Source organism: Entelurus aequoreus, linkage group LG07 (assembly GCF_033978785.1).
Source record: "Entelurus aequoreus isolate RoL-2023_Sb linkage group LG07, RoL_Eaeq_v1.1, whole genome shotgun sequence".
Classification (NCBI taxonomy): Eukaryota; Metazoa; Chordata; class Actinopteri; order Syngnathiformes; family Syngnathidae; genus Entelurus; species Entelurus aequoreus.
The window spans coordinates 57,147,448-57,172,190 of NC_084737.1; the positions used below are offsets into that span (position 1 = coordinate 57,147,448).

Below are 24,743 nucleotides of genomic sequence, written 5' to 3' on the forward strand. Positions count from 1 at the left end.
GGGCTGAGTGATTGTGTGTGTTGATCAGGTGTTTGAATTGTATTGGCGTGTTCTATGGAGCTAGGAGCTAGCAGAGGAGCTAGGAGCTAGCGTAACAAACACGCAGGTGTTTTTATGCAGGATTAATTTGTGGCATATTAAATATAAGCCTGGTTGTGTTGTGGCTAATAGAGTATATATATGTCTTGTGTTTATTTACTGTTGTAGTCATTCCCAGCTGAATATCAGGTACCGTGAGTATGCAGCCTTGGCTGCTAAACATTTGATAGCTTGACCGTATATGCGCGTCACGTACGTAACTTTTTAAAAATATATAAGCTTTATGAACCTTGGGTTAGGTGAACGGTCTTTTGGGCTGAGTGATTGTGTGTGTTGATCAGGTGTTTGAATTGTATTGGCGTGTTCTATGGAGCTAGGAGCTAGCAGAGGAGCTAGGAGCTAGCGTAACAAACACACAGGTGTTTTTATGCAGGATTAATTTGTGGCATATTAAATATAAGCCTGGTTGTGTTGTGGCTAATAGAGTATATATATTTCTTGTGTTTATTTACTGTTGTAGTCATTCCCAGCTGAATATCAGGTCACCCCCGGCTCTCACAGCATCTTCCCTATCTGAATAGCTTCAACGCCCCACTAGTCCTTCACTTGCACTTTACTCATCCACAAATCTTTCATCCTCGCTCAAATTAATGGGGAAATTGTCGCTTTCTCGGTCCGAATCTCTCTCACTTCATGCGGCCATCATTGTAAACAATAGGGAACTTTGCGTATATGTTCAATTGACTACGTCACGCTACTTCCGGTAGGGGCAAGCCTTTTTTTTATCAGATACCAAAAGTTGCAATCTTTATTGTCGTTGTTCTATACTAAATCCTTTCAGCAAAAATATGGCAATATCGCGAAATGATCAAGTATGACACATAGAATAGATCTGCTATCCCCGTTTAAATTAAAAAAATTCATTTCAGTAGGCCTTTAAATGTTGTACATTTTGTTTCATTATCACATTTTTATAAATTATTACTGACTTAGGGTGAATGAGATGTGTTTTTTTTGCTTAAAAAACAAACAAACAAAAAAACGTGTCTATCTTCAGTGAGAAAAGCACAAATGGGTGTTGTTGTTTTTTCACCAAAAATCTGCAAAAAAAAAAACAAATACGATCGCGGGTAATTGCTAGCATGACAAGCTAACTGTCGCTAACATAAGGTAATATGATTATGACTGGGCTCCACATTACACGCAGGCCTTATACCAGGGCAGCTGATAACAAAGGAGAACATGGTAATTTTGCTTTAACAGGATAAAAAGTGGCCAATTTGATAATAAGGGGGTTGATGTTGGTATCAGCAAAATCCATACATACATTTCTCCCTGTCTTCATCATAAAGTTCACCAACAAAAAAATAATGTGGCATTTCCGAGACAGTGAAGGCAGCTGAAAGGAACAAATAAATGTTGACGTCTTCGACTATGTTTACACTGCAGGCCAAAGTGCCTCAAATCTGATTTTTTCAAAATCTGATTTTTTTCTAGCTGATTGTTTACACTGCAAGTAAAATGTGATCTTTATCAGACTCCAGTGTAAATACGCACAGGCCCCAATGTGGCTCAAATGTCATTTACATGCGCAGTTCGATAAAGTGTAAACAAAAGAGGTTGACCGGAAGTTGATCTGTTGAAATGAGCTACCTCTCGTAGATGAAGAGTTGACTCATCACTAGCGCTAAAAGTAAGTGATTATTTTATTATATATTTAATTTGATATCTAAATCGGCGCTTCGAAACATAAGGTATCATTTTTTGACGCAGCAGCAGCATAAATCGATAGACACCACCGATACATGTTTTCGATAAAGCGGCTCATTTTGACAGAACACCGAATTCCGGAAATGAGGAAGTCGCTAATACGCAAGAAAACATGGACACGACAGAACGGCGGGTTAGTGGGTTTGTGCCATGGCTCTTGAGTAGAGGAAGTAGGCAGATGATGGAAAACAACTGCAGGAGGAGGAAGAAGAGAACTGCAAAAAGGAAAGTGATCGTGCTGCGCACACAAATAACGTAGCTCGGCCAAAGATGTGGCATTGAGGACACATTGCCATTCAAACCGCAGTCACATTAGAAAAGATTACATTCAACACTGCAAAAACTGAAATCTAAGTAAGATTGAATATCTCAAATAAAGGTGATATTTGCTTATTTTCTGTCTGATAAGATAATTCTTCTCACTAAGCAGATTTATGTTAGAGTGTTTTACTTGTTTTAAGGGTTTTGGTCCTAAATGATGTCAGTAAGATATTACAGCTCGTTGCTGAGATTTGATGACCTATATTGAGTAGGGCTGCAACAACTAATCGATTAAATCGATTAAAATCGATTATAAAAATAGTTTGCAATTAATTTAGTCATTGATTGGTTGGATCTATGCTATGCGCATGCCCAGAGGCAGTTTTGTTTTATTTATTTTTATTTTATTTTTAATTTTTTTATAAACCTTTATTTATAAACTGCAACATGTACAAACAGCTGAGAAACAAAAATCTAAATAAGTATGGTGCCAGTATGCTGGGTTTTTTTTCCAATAAAATACTGGAAAGGATAGAAATGTAGTTTGTCTCTTTTATCCGATTATTAATCGATTAATCGAAGTAATAATTGACAGATTAATCGATTATCAAATGAATCGTTAGTTTCAGCCCTAATATTGAGTAAAACATGCTTGAAACTAGAATATCAACTGTTGCAAAGCTGTGTCATCAACACTCACAAGTATAAAACTACTTTTTTAAAGTAATAATTTCTTATTTCAAGCATGAAAAAAAAAAAAGACTTTGACACAATTTTGTCTCATAATTAAAACGGATGACAGCCAGATGGACTTTGCTGTTTTATTTTCAATGAAACAATAGAAAATACGTACTCCTACAGTAGTACAGTTGGCACAGTACAGCAAACTGACAGTTAATATTTAAACATTTAACATGTGACATTTCAAACAATTTTGAACAGAAATAGTTCATGCACATTCAGATGAATTCATCAAAATGACAATTAAAAAATTTTTGGCCGGGAGCCGGGCTGTATATATGCGCACTAATTGACTAATTAGCACTTGGCGCGATGATGTCATGTTATCGATGGAAAAATGCATTTTTAGACCATATGATTTGCCTGAGCGGCTAGGAGACCCCGAGAGTAACAAGCGGTTGCCTTGCTGCCTTTCCATTAAGAACAATAAATTAGTTTTTAGTATAAGTTTGCTGGTTTCAAGAAATGTAATGCCGAGCGCATATCATTATGTCAAGATAATGGCACTAGCATTTACTTAATTTAAGAATATTTTTCAACATATTGAGAAAAAAGGTCTCTTTTTTTTTTCTATCAAGAAAAATGCACTTGTTATTAGTGGGAATATACTTATTTTAAGGTAATTTTGGGTTCATTGAGGTTAGCTAATTTTACTTGTTTTGGAAAGTCTTGACAAGCCAAATGTTCTTGTTCTATTGGCAGATAATTTTGCTTAATTCAAGTAAAATACCCCTAATTTTTGTATTTTTTGTTCTTGTTTTTGAACACTGACTTTTTGCAGTGAAATCATATTCTGGGTACCTCCTGATGACTAGGTTTCTGCTGCAGGCCAAAGTGGCCAATATCTGAATTGTTTTTAATCAGATTTTTTCCAGCTGACTAATTACACCGCAAGTGGTTGTGATCTTTATCGGACTCCAGTACAAACGGTGCACAGGCCCTAATGTGGCCCCTAAGTGACCTCGACATCACTTGCATGCACAGTTCGATAAAACGAAAACAAAGGAAGTTGACCGGACTCCGTTAATGAACAAGGAATCCACTACAAAATAAAATAAAAGTCGCCACTATAGATATGGTCGCCACACCTTAAAAATGAGTGTTTTTTACATGAGAATAAATGAAAGAAAAATAAAATGTATGAATGGATGTAAATAGTATATAATATTTGGGGGGGTTCATTGTATAGATATTATTTTTACGTCCTTGGCTGACCTTCTGCTTCAATATGGTGCAGGCTAGCAGTGCTTTGCCAAATAGCCTACACACTCAGCCATGTTTCTGATCATTTATTTCTTTGATTCACTGAATATCATCCACTGTCCTTCACGCTCACTTTCTCTCTTCTTTTAGTTTTGAAAAACAAAGTTATGTCGATCTCTAGCTTTAACGCTAGCAAGTAAGACCGCGGGCCTCATGTAACAAGCCTGCGTACACACAAAACCTGTCGTACGCCCTTTTTCACCTAAAAGTTGAGATGTAAACTGCAAAAAGTCATTGTTCAAAAACAAGGAAAAAACATACAAAAATTAGTGGTATTTTACTTGAACTAAGGAAAATTATCTGCCAATAGAACAAGAAAATTTGGCCTGTCAAGACTTTCCAAAACAAGTAAAATTAGCTAACCTCAATGAACCCAAAAATACCTTAAAATAAGTATATTCTCACTAATAACAAGTGCACTTTTCTTGGTAGAAAAAAAAATTAGACCTTTTTGCTCAATATGTTGAAAAACTTTCTTAAATTAAGTAAATGCTAGTGCCATTATCTTGACATAATGATATGCGCTCGGCATTACATTTCTTGAAACCAGCAAACTTATACTAAAAACTAATTTATTGTTCTTAATGGAAAGGCAACAAGGCAACCGCTTGTTACTCTCGGGGTCTACTAGCCGCTCAGGCAAATCATATGGTCTAAAAATGCATTTTTCCCTTGATAACATGACATCATCGCGTCAAGTGCTTGCTCTTTCAGTCAATTAGTGCGCATATATACAGCCCGGCCCCCGGCCAAAAAAAATGTCATTGTAATTTTGAAGAATTCATCTAAATGTTCATGAACTATTTATGTTCAAAATTGTTTGAAATGTCACATGTTAAATGTTTAAATATTAACTGTCAGTTTACTGTACTGTGCCAAATGTACTACTATATGAGTACGTGTTTTCTATTGTTTCATTGAAAATAAAACAGCAAAGTCCAATTGGCTGTCATCCGTTTTAATAATGAGACACAATTGTGTCAAAGTCATGATTTTTTTTCCATGCTTGAAATAAGAAATTATTACTTTAAAAAAGTAGTTTTATACTTGTGAGTGTTGATGACACAGCTTTGCAACAGTTGATATTCTAGTTTCAAGCATGTTTTACTCAATATAGGTAATCAAATCTCAGCAACAAGCTGTAATATCTTACTGAGATCATTTAGGACCAAAACACTTAAAACAAGTAAAACACTAACATAAAATCTGCTTAGTGAGAAGAATGATCTTATCAGACATAAAATAAGCAAATATCACCCTTATTTGAGATATTTAATCTTACTTAGATTTCAGTTTTTGCAGTGTATCAAGACTGACGTTGACGTGGAAATGTGCGATGCCTCACACCAACTCCATAGCTTTCATACGTACATTTCTTTAGCGACACAAAGACGTGTTGCTAGGTAACAGTTCACATAAAAACGTACCAACTTTTAATCCTCAAACTGATTGATGTGCCCACCAAAGACGTATGTACAATTACCCAGTTCTCAGTCACATGGCTACTTTAAATATGATTTGCGTATTTATAAGGGGGCGTGGGATCAATTCCAAGGAGATTGCTATATAACAAAGAAAAATGTGTTTGGATTTGTGCGTGCGAACACTTTAATACAGGGATTCTCACACTGTGGAATGTGTACCACTTCGGTACGGATTGGAGGCTCCAGCAAGGGGTAAGCCAAATAATCACTTAAATAAATATTTAAACACAGTGTTACTGCTCAAACTGTGTGTAATGTTACAGTGGCCAAAAATATTATTCAAAATTTCCCCAAAAAGTGCAGTTCCCCTTTAACAATCTACGGTGCATTGATCAGAGAGAGGCGACTTCCTTATGTTGCCTGTATTGACATCCTCAGCTGCTTTTTTCACCACAGAGCTTGTGAAAGTTAATTCTAGATTATAAATCATGCCTCACACCTGGACAGTAAAATGGTGGACATAACCTGAGAAGGTGGTACACCTTGAGAGCCAACTTAGAACCGAAAATGGCAAAAAAAAGACCCGAAAGACGCTTTGTTCCACCCCCCCTATGAGTCCATCCATCCATCCAGCTTCTTCCGCTTATCCGAGGTCGGGTCGCGGGGGCAGCAGCCTAAGCAGGGAAGTCTGCTTCCCTCTCCCCAGCCACTTCGTCCAGCTCTTCCCGGGGGATCCCGAGGCGTTCCCAGGCCAGCCGGGAGAGATAGTCTTCCCAACGTGTCCTGGGTCTTCCCAGTGGCCTCCTACCGGTCGGACGTGCTCGAAACACCTAGGGAGGCGTTCGGGTGGCATCCTGACCAGATGCCTGAACCACCTCATCTGGCTCCTCTCGATGTGGAGGAGCAGCGGCTTTACTTTGAGCTCCTCCCGGATGGCAAAGCTTCTCACCCTATCTCTAAGGGAGAGCCCCACCACCCGGCGGAGGAAACTCATTTCGGCCGCTTGTACCCGTGATCTTGTCCTTTCGGTCATGACCCAAAGCTCATGACCATAGGTGAGGATAGGAACGTAGATCGACCGGTAAATCGAGAGCTTTGCCTTCCGGCTCAACTCCTTCTTCACCACAACAGATTGATACAGCGTCCGCATTACTGAAGACGCCGCACCAGGGGTGCAAATTAACACTCGCCAGTCGCCATTTGCGAGCTATTTTTAGCTTTGGCGAGTAAAATATTTGCCTAACTTGCCACGCTGGCGAGTTGAAAAAGTGAGGTTCACAACAGCAATAATGCAGCGCTTACCGGTACCTAAAGCAACACGGAGATCATTATTTTACCAAGCACATATTTGTTGTGATGTCACGTTCGACGTTCCGTAGACTAGTTGCTAAGAGACGGCAGTTAGCTAGCCTAGTAGTTAGCTTAGAGCGCGCACTACAGGGATATCTCTCAGGCGACAGTCACAGAGTGTACCGGTAACGTTACTCGAGTCTTAATAGCTAACAATCATTCTTCCTAGCCTTAAGCCTATAAATCTTATCGTTATGTGGCGCTTCCTGAAACCCATAGCTAAAAAGGCACGGACGGAGGAGGAGGAGGAGGAGGAGGAGGAGGAGGGGGGTCGCGATGCGAATGCTGCGAAACCCAAACCGACCAGCGCTGGAACTGGGGGGAGAAAGTTTCAGACGAAGTGGCTATACGACGATGCAGGGAAAAAACGCGACTGGCTGACTGTCAAGAACAACATCATGTTTTGCACTGTGTGCACAACTTTTGGAAAGGACAAAAAAAGTCAGGCGAGTCACTTTGTTGTGGGCTGCTCCTCGATGAAAGTTGAAAGTATAATATCACATGAAGGCACTCGCAACCACGACAAAAATATGAAAATAAAGCAAGCCAAGTCTGCCCCACTCCATGAAGCGCCCTCGGTGCAAGTTCTCACTAAACTCTCGGACGTAAACACCCAGAAGATGAAGCTTCTTTTCCGAAATGCGCACGCCATCGCCAAGAAAGGTCGACCCATCACCGACTACGTCTGGCAATGCAGGTAATTGTTAGCTGTGTCCTGTGTTTATATTTACATTACAAATGCCATGGATGTAAAGTGACAGTTTAATGATTGTGGTTACACATCGACAGTGACAGTGTTGATATATAGTTTGATGTCTGGATGTAATGTTACAGTGGCAGGATTGGATAGTTTAATGATAGTGGTAGCAGTGTGCTGCTGATATATTTTCATGCCATGTCTGGGGATTTAAAATTGGTAAATAGCTAATCATATATTGCTTTTGTTATTCCTGCAACGTGGCTGACATTTATGCATTATGCACTAGAAAGTATAGCTGTTTGAGTTCAATTGTTTGAATGTTTTTATACTCTCTTTCTTTTAAGCTTGGATGAGAAAAAGGGGCTGTCCGTGGGCAAAACCTACAGGAACCGCGAGACCGGCAAGCTCTTTGTAAAGTACATTGCCAAGGCAGCAAGTGAACACTTCTACATGGCGGAATACAATGGTAAAGGAAATAGTTTGTTTTGGCATTTGGCGAGTAAAAAATATGGTTGGCGAGTATGTTTTTTCACCTACTAGCCACTTGGCGAGTTGGTCAAAAAGTTAGTTTGCACCCCTGCGCCGCACCGATCCGCCTGTCGATCTCACGATCCACTCTTCCCTCACTCGTGAACAAGACTCCGAGGTACTTGAACTCCTCCACTTGGGGCAAGATCTCCTCACCAACCCTGAGATGGCACTCCACCCTTTTCCGGGCGAGAACAATGGACTCGGACTATGAGTCATTCTAATATATCAACATCCTAACAGTCAGTATCATGGTGAGAGCAGACAGTGTACAGTAAGTGATAATTTTATTACGTTTGATGGCTCTTATGATGTCTGCAGTGAGTAATAAACAGTGTTGTTGTTGAAGGAAATAGCAAAAATTGTGAAATGAATACGCCGCTGCATGCTTAAAATGATCAAAGCATGTAAATATTACATGTTATCATGAATGTGCCTGTTACTACATGACATATATACTTACATCATGTGTGGAAAACCTAAATTGAGGTGTTTGGATGTTTTTTAAGCGCTTTATACGCAGAATTGAGGGACTCCATTGTAAGCTGACTTTTGCTTGAGTTTATTTGCGAGTTAGAATGCATAAAAAAATATCGTATTTTCCCAGACTATAGGGATTATAAGGCGCACTGCAGATGAATGGTCTATTTTTGATCTTTTTTAATATAAAAGGCTTATAGGGTGAATTAAAGGAGTCATATTATTATTATCCATCCATCCATTTTCTACCGCTTATTCCCTTCGGGGTCGCGGGGGGCGCTGGAGCCTATCTCAGCTACAATCGGGCGGAAGGCGGGGTACACCCTGGACAAGTCGCCACCTCATCACAGGGCCAACACAGATAGACAGACACCATTCACATGCACGTTCACACACTAGGGCCAATTTAGTGTTGCCAATCAACCTATCCCCAGGTGCATGTCTTTGGAAGTGGGAGGAAGCCGGAGTACCCGGAGGGAACCTATTATTTTTTTCTAAATTGAAAACCCTTCCTTGTGGTCTACATAACATGTAATAGTGATTCTTTGGTCAAAATGTTGCATGGATTATGTTTTACACACCAACTTTAGGCCGTTTTCCGTCAGTCGCTTCAGGATGTGGCGTTTTGTGGGCGGTCTTATTTACGTGGCTCACCTTCGGCAGCGTCTTCTACCCGTCATCTTTGTTGTAGTGGTGTAGCGTGCAAGGACGGCAGTGGAAGAAGTGTCAATAGATGTTTTAATGACATTCAGACTTTACTTAAACCAACAACGGAGCAGCATCTCCTCATCTGGAAACAACAACACCGAAAAAGTGTTCCGTGAAAAAACGTCCGACCGGAACTCTAATAACTAAAGTTCCTTGGGTGAATAATGTAAACTCACTACACCGGTATGTTTTAGCGCTTTAATGGCGAGTTTACTGACAGATATAAGTAATAACTTTACACTACTTCATATTGGAAATGACAACCACGGAGGATGAATGTCCCATAACAAGAAGATAGAGAAAAAGAAGAAGCTTATCGACTACGTTGTTGCCACGGACTACAAAAGGCGGAAGCACAGAATTTTTCAGGATTTATGCAGATCCCAAATATAGATCAGCAGGTACCAGAAGGTAAGAAAAGTTGCTTTTGCATAATACTGTGAAACAAAACCCCAGATAATATGTCTTACCTTATACACACACCATAATAATACTTGTATGTTTGAAGCACAGTACAATCCATCAAGCGGTACTGCTTCATAGCTTACCAAAGGCGTACTAAAACATTTTGATAGGTTTTTGATCGCCGTGTGTAATGTTCTATATTTTCAATGGAAAATATAAAATGTTGGTGTTGTTTACTAGAGTGCAGCACCCACAAGCGGTAGAAAATGGATGGATGGATGGATATTGCCATAGTGCAGTCTACATGTATCTATTATGTTTGACTGCCATCTACTGGTCACACTTATCATTACACCATGTACCAAATCAAATTGCTTCGAGGTCGGTAAGCAAAACCATAATTATTCCGTACATTAGGCGCACCGGGCTATAAGGCGGACTGCCGAGTTTTGAGAAGAAAAAAAAGGATTTTAAAGGCCTACTGAAACCCACTACTACCGACCAGCAGTCTGATAGTTTATATATCAATGATGAAATCTTAACATTGCAACACATGCCAATATGGCCGGGTTAGATTACTAAAGTGCAATTTTAAATTTCCCGCGAAATATCTGGTGAAAACGTCTCGGTATGATGACGCCTTCTCGTGACGTCACGGATTGTAGAGGACATCTTGGGACAGTATTGTGGCCAGCTATTAAGTCGTCTGTTTTCATCGCAAAATTCCACAGTATTCTGGACATCTGTGTTGGTGAATCTTTTGCAATTTGTCCAATGAACAATGGAGACAGCAAAGAAGAAAGCTGTAGGTGGGAAGCGGTGTATCGCGCAGCCGGCTGCAGCAACACAAACACGTAGCCGGTGTTTCATTGTTTACATTCCCGAAAGATGACAGTCACACTTTACCATTGGCTTGTGGAGAACTGGGACAACAGAGACTCTTACCAGGAGGACTTTGAGTTGGATGCACAGACGCGGTACCGTGAGTATGCAGCTGTGGCTTCCAAACATTTGATCGCTTGCCCGTACGTGCGTGCCGCTATGTGCATGTCACGTACGTAACTTTGGGGACTTTGGGGAAATATATCAATCAATCAATGTTTATTTATATAGCCCTAAATCACAAGTATCTCAAAGGGTGCTGTATTAAGTTTGGGGAGGTGAACGGTACTTTGGGCTGTGGGATTGAGTGTGTTGTGCAGGTGTTTGAGTTGTATTGGCGGGTAATATGGACGGGAGTGGGGAGGTGTTTGTTATGCGGGATTAATTTGTGGCATGCCCTCTACTTCTTCACTCTCACTTTCCTCATCCACAAATCTTTCATCCTCGCTCAAATTAATGGGGAAATTGTCGCTTTCTCGGTCCGAATCGCTCTCGCTGCTGGTGGCCATGATTGTAAACAATGTGCAGATGTGAGGAGCTCTACAACCGGTGACGTCACGCGCATATTGTCTGCTATTTCCGGTATAGGCAAGGCTTTTTTATCAGCGACCAAAAGTTGCGAACTTTATCGTCGATGTTCTCTACTAAATCCTTTCAGCAAAAATATGACAATATCGCGAAATGATCAAGTATGACACATAGAATCGACCTGCTATCCCCGTTTAAATAAGAAAATCGCATTTCAGTAGGCCTTTAAGTGCGCCTTATAGTCCAGTAAATACGGTACATGTTCTTGTCTTATATAAGGATGGTGATTGATAGGCAAATTCCATAAAATGCTATTCCCCTTCCCATCCATCCATTTTCTACCACTTGTCCCTTCAAATTGTGCAAATGCAACCATGTGATGTAAATTGTTGAGCATGCCTGAAACTAATAAACCATGTAATTTAAGTTACGACTCATTAATTAAATGAAACATGTTGCATGTGTATTACATGAGTGTGGTAGTATAGTGACACAAGGCCGCACCATACAACAAGAACTGTAATCCTCTGAGGTGACATGAACGTGTTAATGATTGCAATAATAAAGGGAAAGGAGAAAAAAATCAACCTTTTAGGTGCATGAGTGCAACAAAACAACAATGTTGTTTAGCGGCAAGCATCCCAAGCAGCAGATGATGGTGAGGCTGCTGAGGAAGGAAATGTGAGCCGCCCAGTTGTTATTCTGGGATCAGTGTGGTTGTGGGAGCATTTGCACGCAAACACACGCACACACACACACACACACACACACACACACACACACACACACACACACACACACACACACACAATATATATAACGGTTAACCTCTTTCTATATTATCTGCAAAGAGTATGGATACATGTGACACTCAGCAGGCCTAAGATATTTCTTAAAGAGAAGCTCATCATTATTTGATGGTATTAAAAACCTCAATAAATAGCACTGGATATGCTGACATATATCAGAAGCTTTAATGTCTATAGACATTAAAGCTTCTGAAGTCTTCCCAGAAATGTCCAAAAAGTCCGCTCACCTTTGCCAGGGGAGACTTTAAGGCCAATCCGCATGACAAAATAGTCCCCGCAGGAGTCGCTCAATCATGGCCGCCGGAGCTCCAGGCAGCCCCACAGCCCAGCGACCTGTCAGCCGCTTCCAAGCCGTGTCTCAGCGCGCCGACGGCCGGGCGCGGCTTGGCGTCCCCTCGGTGATGTGATCGTCGGTCCACTAAAAAAAATTTCGAATCGTTTCTCCTTTTACAAAACCTTTAAAAAAGGTACCAGATTACAATGGGAGTCATCATGGCAGGTCCTCTCCATCTCGCCGCGGTGCAGCCAGCCTGGATCATGTCTTATTTATCGGGGCCGGGCCTCGCCACATCCGCCTCCCCCGTTTCCGCTGCACTGCTCCCGGCTGGCTGTGTGGAATCAAAGCCCGCCGCAGACTCATCACAAACCTGCTCAAGAACTCTCAATTGGACTGGGCTTTGTTACGAGTACGTTCTGGTCGAGTTCAGAATCAAAATAATAATATTACCCCTCACCAGCCCCCGCCCAATACCCCCCGCCCCCCGCGTCTTTGTGCATCACGTGTTGTCAAAGGGTACTCCTTTAAAGAAGTCTCTCTAATTGATTATTGATTAAACAACTTTTTGCATAACTTTTGTATTTAATAATAAATAAATCAATTGGATTCTGTTTGATCCTAACATTATTTCCACTTCCACATTGTTCAGCTATTTCAAACATTAAGGTTATCTATTATATTACTTTTTGAACCGGTTTTCCTGAAAATATTTTTTTTTCAACTCAGAATGGAAAAAAATAATGTTTTTTTTTTTTTACATTTTTCAATCCATTCCAGCAATAAAACATTAATGCCAAAATGTCCCCCAAATTCCTACTTTTCCTGTAATGTGTTTTTGTACAAGCACTTCAGCATTCACACACAATTTCTTAACAAATTGCTTGTTCTATATTATGTCAACTTATGACAATAAAGTCACTTTTTACACCACGCTTCAAATATCATGGCTTCACTACATCACTTTTTTTTTAAACTTTATTTTAAAGGCCTACTGAAACCCACTACTACCGACCACGCAGTCTGATAGTTTATATATCAATGATGAAATCTTAACATTGCAACACTGGCATGTGTTGCAATGTTAAGATTTCATCATTGTTAACTTATAAAGTGCAATTTTAAATTTCCCGCGAAACTTCCGATTGAAAACGTCTATGTATGATGACGTATGCGCGTTACGTCGATGGTTGAAACGGAAGTATTCGGACACATTGTATCCCAATACAAACAGCTCTGTTTTCATCTCAAAATTCCACAGTATTCTGGAAATCTGTGTTGGTGAATCTTCTGCAATTTGTTTAATGAAAAATGGAGACTGCAAAGAAGAAAGCTGCAGGTGGGATCGGTGTATTAGCGGCCGGCTGCAGCAACACAACCAGGAGGACTTTGAGGATAGCAGACGGGCTATCCGACGCTAGCCGCCGACCGCATCGATGATCGGGTGAAGTCCTTCGTTGCGCAGTCGATCGCTGAAACGCAGGTGAGCACGGGTGTTGATGAGCAGATGAGGGCTGGCTGGCGTAGGTGGATAGCTAATGTTTTTATTATAGCTCTGACGAGGTCCCGTAGCTAAGTTAGCTTCAATGGCGTCGTTAGCAACAGCATTGCTAGGCTTCGACAGGCGGCACAGCATTAACCGTCTAGTTACAGGTCCAGTGTTTGGTTCGGTGTCTCCTGATAGTAGTATTGTTGATCTTCTGTCTATCCTTCCAGTCAGGGGCTTATTTCTTTTGTTTCTATCTGCATTTAAGCACGATGCTATCACGTTAGCTCCGTACCTATAGTGCTTCACCGATGTATTGTCGTGGAGATAAATGTCACTGTGAATGTCCATTTCGCGTTCTCGACTCTCATTTTCAAGAGGATATAGTATCCGAGGTGGTTTAAAATACAAATCCGTGATCCACAATAGAAAAAGGAGAAAGTGTGGAATCCAATGAGCCCTTTTACCTAAGTTACGGTCAGAGCGAAAAAAGATACGTCCTGCACTGCACTCTAGTCCTTCACTCTCACGTACCTCATCCACAAATCTTTCATCCTCGCTCAAATTAATGGGGTAATCGTCGCTTTCTCGGTCCGAATCGCTCTCGCTGCTGGTGTAAACAATGGGGAAATGTGAGGAGCCTTTCAACCTGCGACGTCACGCTACTTCCTGTACAGGCAAAGCTTTTTTTTATCAGCGACCAAAAGTTGCGAACTTTATCGCCGATGTTCTCTACTAAATCCTTTCAGCAAAAATATGGCAATATCGCGAAATGATCAAGTATGACACATAGAATGGATCTGCTATCCCCGTTTAAATAAAAACATTTCATTTCAGTAGGCCTTTAACTTTACCGCAACAATATCACTTTGACCAACTTTTGGAAGAACAACTTTTTGATGAACTTCATCTTCAACTCCTGCCTCATCAATAACATCTCCACATTGGTGAGCCTTTGACGGCAAGGATTTCAAAAGAGGAGATGTGAGACGGACAGGACTCTATGTGACTCGGAGCGCCATTATTGCTAACAAGACTGTTAACAGCAGCTATAAACAGTCTGGACCGGCGGTTCTCAAACTTTTTTCACCAAGTACCACCTCATAAAACACTTGGCTTTCCAAGTACCATCATAATGACAAGCATTACAATACAGTAGCATAGTAGGCCTAAATATTCATTAAAGCAAGGCAGAGGTTTTATTCAACAAGTATATTTTATATTTTTTGCAGAACTTTAACTAAGTGTTTCGATGTCAAAGTACACATTTTCACTTTTAGTACATGTTTTTTAAGATTTTTTGTAATCGATCATTTCAATTTTAGTTTATTCAGGATAGCTCTTTGAGATGCAGCATCTCGTTTTCAAAGGGGTTTATCCATCCATCATTAATTTTATACCGCTTGTCCTTTTCGGGGTCGGGGGGGCCGGAGCCTATCCCAGCTGCACTGAACTACGCTCTGGACAAGTCGACACCTCATCACAGGGCCAACACAGATAGACAGACTACATTCAAACACTAGGACCAATTTAGTGTTGCTGTTGCAGGTCCCAGGTAGCCAGGACAAGCAGTCAGATAATAATGTCCTGTTATACAGGAGGAAAAATCACACAGAACGTTTCAGATGTTTACAGACTGGTCGCTCTCATCAGAATTTATTAACAGAAATTACAAATCCACAATTCACTTAATTTCCCATATATTTTGTCACTTTGTATTATCATGTCAATGTATTTTACTTTATCTTCACCTCTATGTTCATCAAAACACTCAATAAACTATCATTAAACAGTTACTGTATCACTGGAGTAATAATTACCATAACAATACTGTATACATTTACCATATATTTTTTACATATCCACATCACTCCAAAACATACAATATAGTGCCCAATTAGACATTATTTCACTGTCTTATCTTTCTCAGGAATATTCACCTTTAACTTAAAGGCCTACTGAAATGAATTTTTTTCATTTAAACGGGGATAGCAGATCTATTCTATGTGTCATACTTGATCATTTCGCGATATTGCCATATTTTTGCTGAAAGGATTTAGTACAGAACAACGACGATAAAGATTGCAACTTTTGGTATCTGATAAAAAAAGGCTTGCCCCTACCGGAAGTAGCGTGACGTAGTCAGTTGAACATATACGCAAAGTTCCCTATTGTTTACAATGATGGCCGCATGAAGTGAGAGAGATTCGGACCGAGAAAGCGACAATTTCCCCATTAATTTGAGCGAGGATGAAAGATTTGTGGATGAGTAAAGTGCAAGTGAAGGACTAGTGGGGAGTTGAAGCTATTCAGATAGGGAAGATGCTGTGAGAGCCGGGGGTGACCTGATATTCAGCTGGGAATGACTACAACAGTAAATAAACACAAGACATATATATACTCTATTAGCCACAACACAACCAGGCTTATATTTAATATGCCACAAATTAATCCTGCATAAAAACACCTGCGTGTTTGTTATGCTAGCTCCTAGCTCCTCTGTTAGCTCCTAGCTCCATAGAACACGCCAATACAATTCAAACACCTGATCAACACACACAATCACTCAGCCCAAAAGACCGTTCACCTAACCCAAGGTTCATAAAGCTTATATATTTTTAAAAAGTTACGTACGTGACGCGCAGATACGGTCAAGCTATCAAATGTTTAGCAGCCAAGGCTGCATACTCACGGTACCTGATATTCAGCTGGGAATGACTACAACAGTAAATAAACACAAGACATATATTTACTCTATTAGCCACAACACAACCAGGCTTATATTTAATATGCCACAAATTAATCCTGCATAAAAACACCTGCGTGTTTGTTATGCTAGCTCCTATAGCTCCTATGCTAGCTCCTAGCTCCATAGAACACGCCAATACAATTCAAACACCTGATCAACACACACAATCACTCAGCCCAAAAGACCGTTCACCTAACCCAAGGTTCATAAAGCTTATATATTTTTAAAAAGTTACGTACATACGCAAAAAAAAGTTGCGCACATACGGTCAAGCGATCAAATGTTTAGAAGCCAAAGCTGCATACTCACAGTAGCACGTCTGCGTCTTTGTCATCCAAATCAAAGTAATCCTGGTAAGAGTCTGTGTTGTCCCAGTTCTCTACAGGCGTCTGTGTATCAAAGTCAAAAGTCCTCCTGGTTAGAGTCTCTGTTATCCGAGTTCTTCCATCTTGACTGCATCTTTCGGGAATGTAAACAAAGAAGCACCGGCTGTGTACTGTTGTTGCTGACTACGTTCGAAAAATACGTCCATTTCGCACCGACAACTTTCTTCTTTGCTTGCTCAGCTTCTTTCTCCATAATGCAATGAACATGATTGCAACAGATTCACGAACACAGATGTCCAGAATACTGTGGAATTATGAAATGAAAACAGAGCTTTTTCGCATTGGCTTCAATGTGGAAGGCATACCCATGTTCCCCGGGCTACGTCACGCACATACGTCATCCTCAGAGGCGTTTCGAACCGGAAGTTTAGCGGCAAATTTAAAATGTCACTTTATAAGTTAACCCGGCCGTATTGGCATGTGTTATAATGTTAAGATTTCATCATTGATATATAAACTATCAGACTGCGTGGTCGGTAGTAGTGGGTTTCAGTAGGCCTTTAATGCACAATTTAGCAACATTCATTTAAATACTTTACTTTTCTTCATATTCTTCTTCTTATAATAGCAGCTTTAAGTTACTGTACTTGAAATGTTCATTGACCATTCCTGAGAGCTTAACTTATATAACCATGTCTAAACACAACAAAATAGCATGTAAAACCTCTTTCAGAACACACACATTACACAAATATACATTATAAAATCAATAAGAAAATGGGAGCTCTAATTTGGGAGTCTGAATTAGGATCAGAAGTTCCTATACAAACATTGCGCACTCACGTCGCCATTTTGTATTGATTACTGCAGCTGTGCACTGGATTCATTCACAAATACAAACTACAACTCACAAACACTTCAGAGTTAGGCTCCACCATCAGAATGTGTACTTAAACTTATAAAGATCACATGGATATTATTCAGTGAGTTGATTCACCAAAACTAACCTGTTATACAGGAGGAAAAATCACACAGAACGTTTCAGATGTTTACAGACTGGTCGCTCTCATCAGAATGACGAGAAGCTTCCGGTCTGCAGGTGATCGCATTCAATTGGGAAGAAACGCCCTACTGCCCCCTACTAACCAATGCGAATAGTAATAAATGTGGAATGACAGCTCCAAAAACGAATTCAAACCATAAAATAAGATAAATAAATCAACACAAAAATGTGACACATCATGGGTGGGTCACACGCTCCCCGACAAAGAAAAGGACTCCTGGCATTCAAAACAAAATACTCTTTTGAATATACTTTTTTTCAAATCAAAACTTGTATGTTAGTATGCAAAGGAAGGGACAATGTATGGCATCATGACAGTGTATGGCAGTGTTGGGTATAGTGTGGGATAGGGTGTGTAATGTGGTGTTGGGCCTGACTGTATTCCCCATGCTGGCAATGTCTGTGGCCCACAAAGTCCAATATTGTTGACTGACCCAATTGACTGGTAAGATGGCTGACCAAGAGACTCGTAAGTCAGTGTCCTGGGTGGTCTCCTGTCTCGCACTGGTCTCCTGACTGAACCACACTGAGGGGAAGAAGGACTGTCCTGGTTGGTGTCATACCTGGCTTGGCAATGTTCATTTTCAGCATTCTGTTCATATTCGTGTTCACTGGATTGTTCTCGCTCCATCAGTTCAGGTTCCTTTGCTGTGAAGCTAGGAGGCTGTCCGTGCTCTCCTGCTTGTGTGGTCAGCCTTGCTTGTTCATGTAAGGATGGAGAAGTAACATGGTTTCTTTGAGGCACATGGGTGGTTGTTATATTTGACCTTTGTGACTCGGCTGGCCTTGATACTCTGAGCCAGTACTGTGGTCTTGGGCCATCTTCATCAGAGTCAGATGAAGCACTGTTTTGGAATGTCTCTCTCTCTGCATTCCTTTCAAACTGACTCCTATTCCTTTGTCTCTCTTTAGTCGGTGCTTGGTTCTTTGACTGTTCAGCCACACTCACAGGTAAGTCATTTACAAGGTGGAGGAGATTCCTATGTAGAGTACGGACTTTGCCACCACCTGTCTCTGGAGACACTTTATAAACAGGGCTGTCATTTATTTGTTCCTTAACAATGTTTACCATTTGTTCCCAGTAGGACCTGAGCTTTCCTGGGCCTCCTCTCTCACTCATGTTGCGAACTAAAACCCTGTCACCAGGCTGTAGAACAATCCCCTTCACATGAAGGTCATATCGTCTCTTGCCTCGTGCACTGGACTGCAGACTGTTCTCAAATGCAATGCGGTAGGCCTCTTTCATTCTCACAGCCCATTTGTCGGCGTACCCTTGGGGTGTTTCACCCTCCTCTTCAGAGGACAGACCAAAGAGCAGATCAACAGGGAGGCGGGGGTGGCGCCCAAACATGAGGTAGTGGGGTGAGAAACCTGTGGCCTCGTGTCTAGTGCAGTTGTATGCGTGCACCACCTGTGGTAAATGATCCTTCCAGTTGCTCTTCTTCTCCTCTTGCAGTGTTCTCAACATCTGAAGCAACGTCCGATTGAATCTCTCGGCAGGGTTTCCCTGTGGATGGTACGGGGTTGTCCTGGAGTGTCCCACCCCAGACAGTTGCTGAAGGGTCTTAAACAGGGAGTTCTCGAACTCTCTGTCTTGATCATGGTGCAATTTGGATAAAAAACCAAACCGAGGGATGAAGTCATTAAATATTTTCTCTGCAGCTTTTCTGCCTGACTTGTTTCGTGTTGGATATGCTTGGGCAAATCTGGTGAAGTGGTCTATGACTACTAAGATGTATTCGTATCCACCCTTGCTTTGCTCCAATTGCATGTAATCGATAGACACAAGCTCAAGAGGTGCACTGGTCGTGATACTGCCCATTGGTGCTCTATCATGGACCACAGGTTTCTTTTTCTTGATACAGGGGCACTGTTTTGTGACATAAACCTCAATGTCCTTTTTCATGAAGGGCCAATAGAAACGATCTCTTGGCAGCCCAATGACTCTCTCTGATCCTAGATGAGCCATGTCATCATGGAGATGCTTCAATACAAGGGGCCGATATTCAGAAGGTAGGACAAGCTGCTGTCGTCCCCGTGCACTCCTGTACAGAAGGCCACATTCCATATACAGTTTACCCCACTCATGCATGAGACTTTTCACAGGGCCACCTGCTTTCTTCCTGTCCTCATTTGTCAGTGCTGTCTTTGTCTGTTTCAGCTTGATTATCTCACTGATGGCTGCATCCCGCCTCTGAGATCTGATTAGTTCACTTTGGCTGATGGTCGGTACTGGGGACTTAACTTGAGACTCTGAACTTTGGGCCAGGTTAAGAGAAGCAACATAGGCGATGTCATACCTTTTTGCAGCCTCACTTCCTTCCCAAGTAGCACGTATTGCATCTCTGTCGAGCTCTTCAGTACACTCCTCAACGTAACTGTTTATGTCCCAGTGGGAGACGAGACAGTGTGTCAGCATCCACATTGACTTTTCCTAGCCTATACTTTAGGTTGAATCTGAAGTCAGCAAGCTCTCCAACCCATCTGTAGCCTGTGGCGTTCAGCTTTGCAGTACTCATCACGTATGTTAGTGGATTGTTGTCTGTATACACTGTGAAGGATGGGGCGTAAAACAGATAATCCCTGAATTTTTGACATACCGCCCACTTTAAGGCTAAGAACTCCAGCTTTCCAGAGTGAAAGTTATAGTTCTTTTCAGCGGGGGTCAATGTCCTTGAACCATATGCGATGACTTTCAGCTTTCCACTCTGTCGCTGGTACAAGACTGCACCGAGTCCCTGCTGACAGGCGTCTGTGTGTAGCGTAAAGGGCAGTTCAAAGTCAGGGTATGCTAGTGTAGGTGGGTGTGACAGGACGTTAATGAGCTGCTCGAGGATGGTCTGGTGACAATCAGTCCACTGTATGGGGGTCTTTGAAGGCAACTGTGCTCCTTTACCTTTCTTTATCTTCCCCTGTGTTGCATCAGGATTTCCTTTCACTTGTAGCAGCCCATATATTGGCTTAGCGATGCGGGAGAAATCTTGAATGTACATCCTATAGTAACTCAGAAAACCTAACAGTTTACGGACATCCCCCACTGTAGTGGGTCTTTTCTCCCTCAGTGACATTACAGCCTCAATGTCTTTTGGGTCTATTCTCACCCCATTAGCTGACACTAACCTCCCCACATACCTGACCTCTGGCTTGAACAACTCACATTTTGTGGGTCGCAGCTTGACTCCATGACGTTGCAGGGCTCTCAGGACATGACGCACTGCATCGACATGATCAGCAAAGGACTTGGAGTAGCAGAGGATGTCGTCAAGGTAAGGAATACAGCAGTCATCACGCAAGGCGACAAGCATCTCCTCCATGCTAAGTTGGAAAGCAGCAGGGGCATTGCTGAGACCAAACGGTATTCTCACCCACTCATATAGACCCCAAGGCGATATGAAGGCTGTCATGTGGCGGGATCCTTCAGCTATGTAGCCCTGATGATAGGCTTTGCCTTGGTCAAGAATGGTGAACCAGCTGTGGCCGCCCAGGGTGTCCAAGAGATCCTGGATGCGCGGCAGTGGGTGGCGATCTGGCACTGTTTTCTGGTTCAACTGCCTGTAATCAATACACAGTCTTAGAGATCCATCACGTTTTCTGACACAGACAACAGGTGCTGCAAAGGGTGATTTTGACTTGACAATCCAGCCTTTTGCAAGCAGCTCTTGGATGTACTGTTTGACCTCTTGATAGAGTGGTTTGGGAATGGATGAATATGTTTTTTGGACTGGAATGTCATCTTTCAGACTGATGGTCATATGGAGGCTTGGGATGTCCCCAATGTCACCATCATTACGAGCAAAAGCTCCTGATTCCTCCATCAACATTTGTTTCACCTCCTCTTGTTGATCATCTGTCAGATGACTGACATCCACTGGTGGGTGCCACAGGTCTGCAGTGGGTGGGACCTGATTAGAATTGGGGGGAGGTGAGGAGTCAACAGTGTTAACATGAATACTCTTATGGTCACTGTGGAGACTGTCTGTCTCTATGACTTTGTCAATGGGCTCAATCCTGCCTAGGACTGTGAAGCTTGGCAAGGTCACATCCATTTGGGAGTGGTTTGACACTGGCACTTTAATGAAACACCTGTCTGTCTGGTGAATCTCCATTAAGCCTGCTCCAATGCTCAATGACTCCAGCTGTACACTGTCAAGGTTGGGTTCAAACAACACAAATGACTCTGAGGGGTTAATATTGGCTGGAACCCTGCACTTAACGTGAACTACCTGACCTGAACAAATTGTGACCTCTTTGAAACCCACTTTTACATCAGTATGTTCCTCTTTTGGGGAGTTCTGAGTCCGAATAAAACTCACTATGGCTCCAACACTAACATCATCAATCTCCATGGCACCCGCAAGGAGGTTAGACAGAATGGACATGAGTTTAGGCCGGCCTTCATTACTCTTAATGAGTTCTTGGATTACATTAAAACCAACTAATGGTCTGTCTAGTTTCAGGCAACTCACTAAGAAGGGTACACGGATGGATAAGTCTGGATCATCATTGCCTTGCAGGTTTACCACCACTTCAACCCATCCGTCGTAAGGCACTTCATCACCCGTGACTGCCGAAACATTCAGCTCATTCTCCAGTAGCTCACAGAGAGGTCGAATATCTTGGCTAGGCAGATACTTGTTCTTCCACGTGCGGTCAATTAGGCTCACATTGGCTCCTGTGTCCAGCAGGACAGTGACAGCGTAGCCACCCATACTACATTTCAGCAGGGATTTGCGGCCAATGAGTGGGGCTACTAGCTTGCATGGCTGTGATGTATTGTGAGATTGTATTGTGTTGGCATCACTGATCTTAGCTGGCTTTTGTTTTGGGCCTGTTTGGGGTTGGAACAGGGGTGCAGGAGCGGTCAAAAGTTGTCCCTCTGTCTTGACCGCACTCCGTTTCCCGACGGTTTCTGTTTCTTCAAGCACCCAACTGCACGATGGCCTTCTTCTCCGCATGCGAAGCAGTGGTTGCAATTTGGATTGGACTGGGTGACACATTGTGTGCAGCCATAGGGTCTCTGTGTCTTTCTCTCAGTTCTGGGCTTTTCAGGGTCACCGTAAGAGGTTGGTGCACAGCGCTGATCTGGTGCATGAGCCTGTGTGACCAGCTGTTTCAGGGTCTCCATTGCTTGGGTCAATGCTTCAACCTGGGAGCTAAGTCTCTGTATTGTGTCATCTTTATAGACAGTGTTGACTTTTACCTCACTCTTAACTTTCTCCTCAGGTTCAGCCTGGGTGCTATGGGCCTGACTTACTTTACGGGCAGAGCTGCGACCAAATCTGCGCTTTCTCTCACTTTCCTCTGTGGTGGTCTTTATCACCTGTCGCAGCAAAGCTTCATCAGATACTGTTGGGTCAGCAAGGAGAGGCTTGAGCTCACGCCTGACATCATCATACTTCTCTCCTATTCCCTGACATATTGTGTTCAAGAATATGCACTGTATTGTGGAGGTATCATACTTAACTACTGAGCTTGTTTGTTTAGTAGTGAACATAATCTTTTGTTTGAGGCCAATCATTCTATACAAGAATTGCTGTGGTGTCTCATTTTCATGTTGCTTGGCACACATCAAGTCCTGAAAGAGCTCTGTGCATCCCTTTTCACCTAGGTGTGACTGGAGGAAGCTTTTGAGTTCTGTGACAGACAGTTCGTCTTTGTTTGTCAACATATCTCTGAAGTTGCCAGGTTTGATTGTACGGAGCACCCCTCTAATGACCTCACCCTCAGTGTGTTTCTCTCTGAGACCTTCATCTATGTGTTTGCATAAGTTGTTGTAGCTTAGATCAGATGTAGTGTCACTTATTTGGCCCCCGTGTATCCTGAACTCTTTTCGCTGGAGATAAGCAAGATCTTGTAGGGAGACCAACCTATCTGGGGTTTGGTGTGGTGTGGGTTCGATATCACTATGGTGACGTGGCTGACTGCCACCTTGTGCTGGGGTTCTTTGAGTCATTAGGGGGTCATTTGCATCATGGTTGTTCAGGTGGGTCAGTTGCGGTTGTCAGGCCAGAAGATGTGGTGGGAGTCACACATTCCTCTAACTTCCTGCCTAGTTCTTCATACATGGCTTGTAGTTGCTTCATATCTGGTGTGGTTGTGTGGGTGTGTGTACTGGGGTTAGTGTGTGGATATGTAGTATCACCTGAGTGTGTGTGTGGTGCATTTGAACAAGATGGCTCATCATTTGAAACAAAAACAGGTAATTCAAAACAATCACGTTTTTTGATAACCTTCAATATTACATCATTCAATATCATCAAACGACAAATACCCTCATCATTAGAATTAAACAGATCATCAGATTGCTTAAAGGAAAGGATATGGTCGATGCAGCTTTCTTCATCGGTTGAGCTCAGCTCGTCTGTGCCTGGATGATCAATTCCGATGGACATCGCAACCTCATAGGCTTCGGTGCCTGAGAGATGGTATAGTTGCTTTTTGATGCTCCATAAGAGTTCTTTGCGTCCTTCAGACATGGCCTTAGCTGCAGTGATGACACCTTGCTCCTGTCGTCACTCTGCAGCCACTTCAGCTCGCCTCTGTAGTCGCACTGAGTCACTGTAGATGCACTGCAGTCTCTCTAGTCGCACTGCAGTCTCTCTAGTCGCACTGCAGTTGCTGTAGTTTCTTTGGCTCTATGGTCGCACGTCACCTCTGTACTGAAGTCGCACTGCAGTCACGCCACCTCTGCACTGTAGTTGTCCTGCAGTCGCGCCACCTCTTCTCTGTAGCCGCACTGTAGACACACCACCTCTGCTCTGTAGCCGCACCGCAGACACGTCACCTCACTTCAGTAACGTGCAGTCACTCTGGTCTTCTGGTTCATATATATCACTGGATCAGCAATCGTCAAACCATCAATGGCGTTGCCGATCCCGGACGAGCCCCCAAATATCTGTTGCAGGTCCCAGGTAGCCAGGACAAGCAGTCAGATAATAATGTCCTGTTATACAGGAG

General features: G+C 42.3%; 2 protein-coding genes across 6 annotated transcripts in view; one reads left to right on the forward strand and one right to left on the reverse strand.

Moving 5' to 3' along the window:
• hecw2b (HECT, C2 and WW domain containing E3 ubiquitin protein ligase 2b) overlaps positions 1-12,589 on the reverse strand; it is a 114,436-nt gene extending 101,847 nt beyond the window's left edge. For 3 of the 5 annotated variants that reach the window (XM_062054056.1, XM_062054052.1, XM_062054053.1), the window contains exon 1: positions 12,116-12,589. The gene's annotated coding sequence lies outside the window, so the exon portion shown is untranslated. Of the gene's footprint in view, positions 1-9,210; positions 9,347-12,115 lie in introns of all 5 variants that reach the window. The other 2 variants (XM_062054055.1, XM_062054054.1) reach the window with 2 other exon arrangements.
• Positions 7,043-8,139, forward strand: LOC133654397 (zinc finger protein 862-like). Its single transcript, XM_062054713.1, has 2 exons — positions 7,043-7,545; positions 7,893-8,139. The coding sequence occupies exons 1-2, from the start codon at positions 7,043-7,045 to the stop codon at positions 8,086-8,088; spliced, it is 699 nt and encodes a 232-aa protein (XP_061910697.1). The 3' UTR covers positions 8,089-8,139.
• Positions 12,590-24,743: the final 12,154 nt, after the last annotated feature.

What these genes read in the sequence shown, in the direction of transcription:
- LOC133654397 (XM_062054713.1), top strand. Translation starts at nt 7,043, where the DNA reads ATGTGGCGCTTCCTGAAACCCATAGCTAAAAAGGCACGGACGGAGGAG. An exon ending in GACTACGTCTGGCAATGCAG is followed by an intron (nt 7,546 to 7,892) that starts GTAATTGTTAGC and finishes CTTTCTTTTAAG; the next exon opens with CTTGGATGAGAAAAAGGGGC.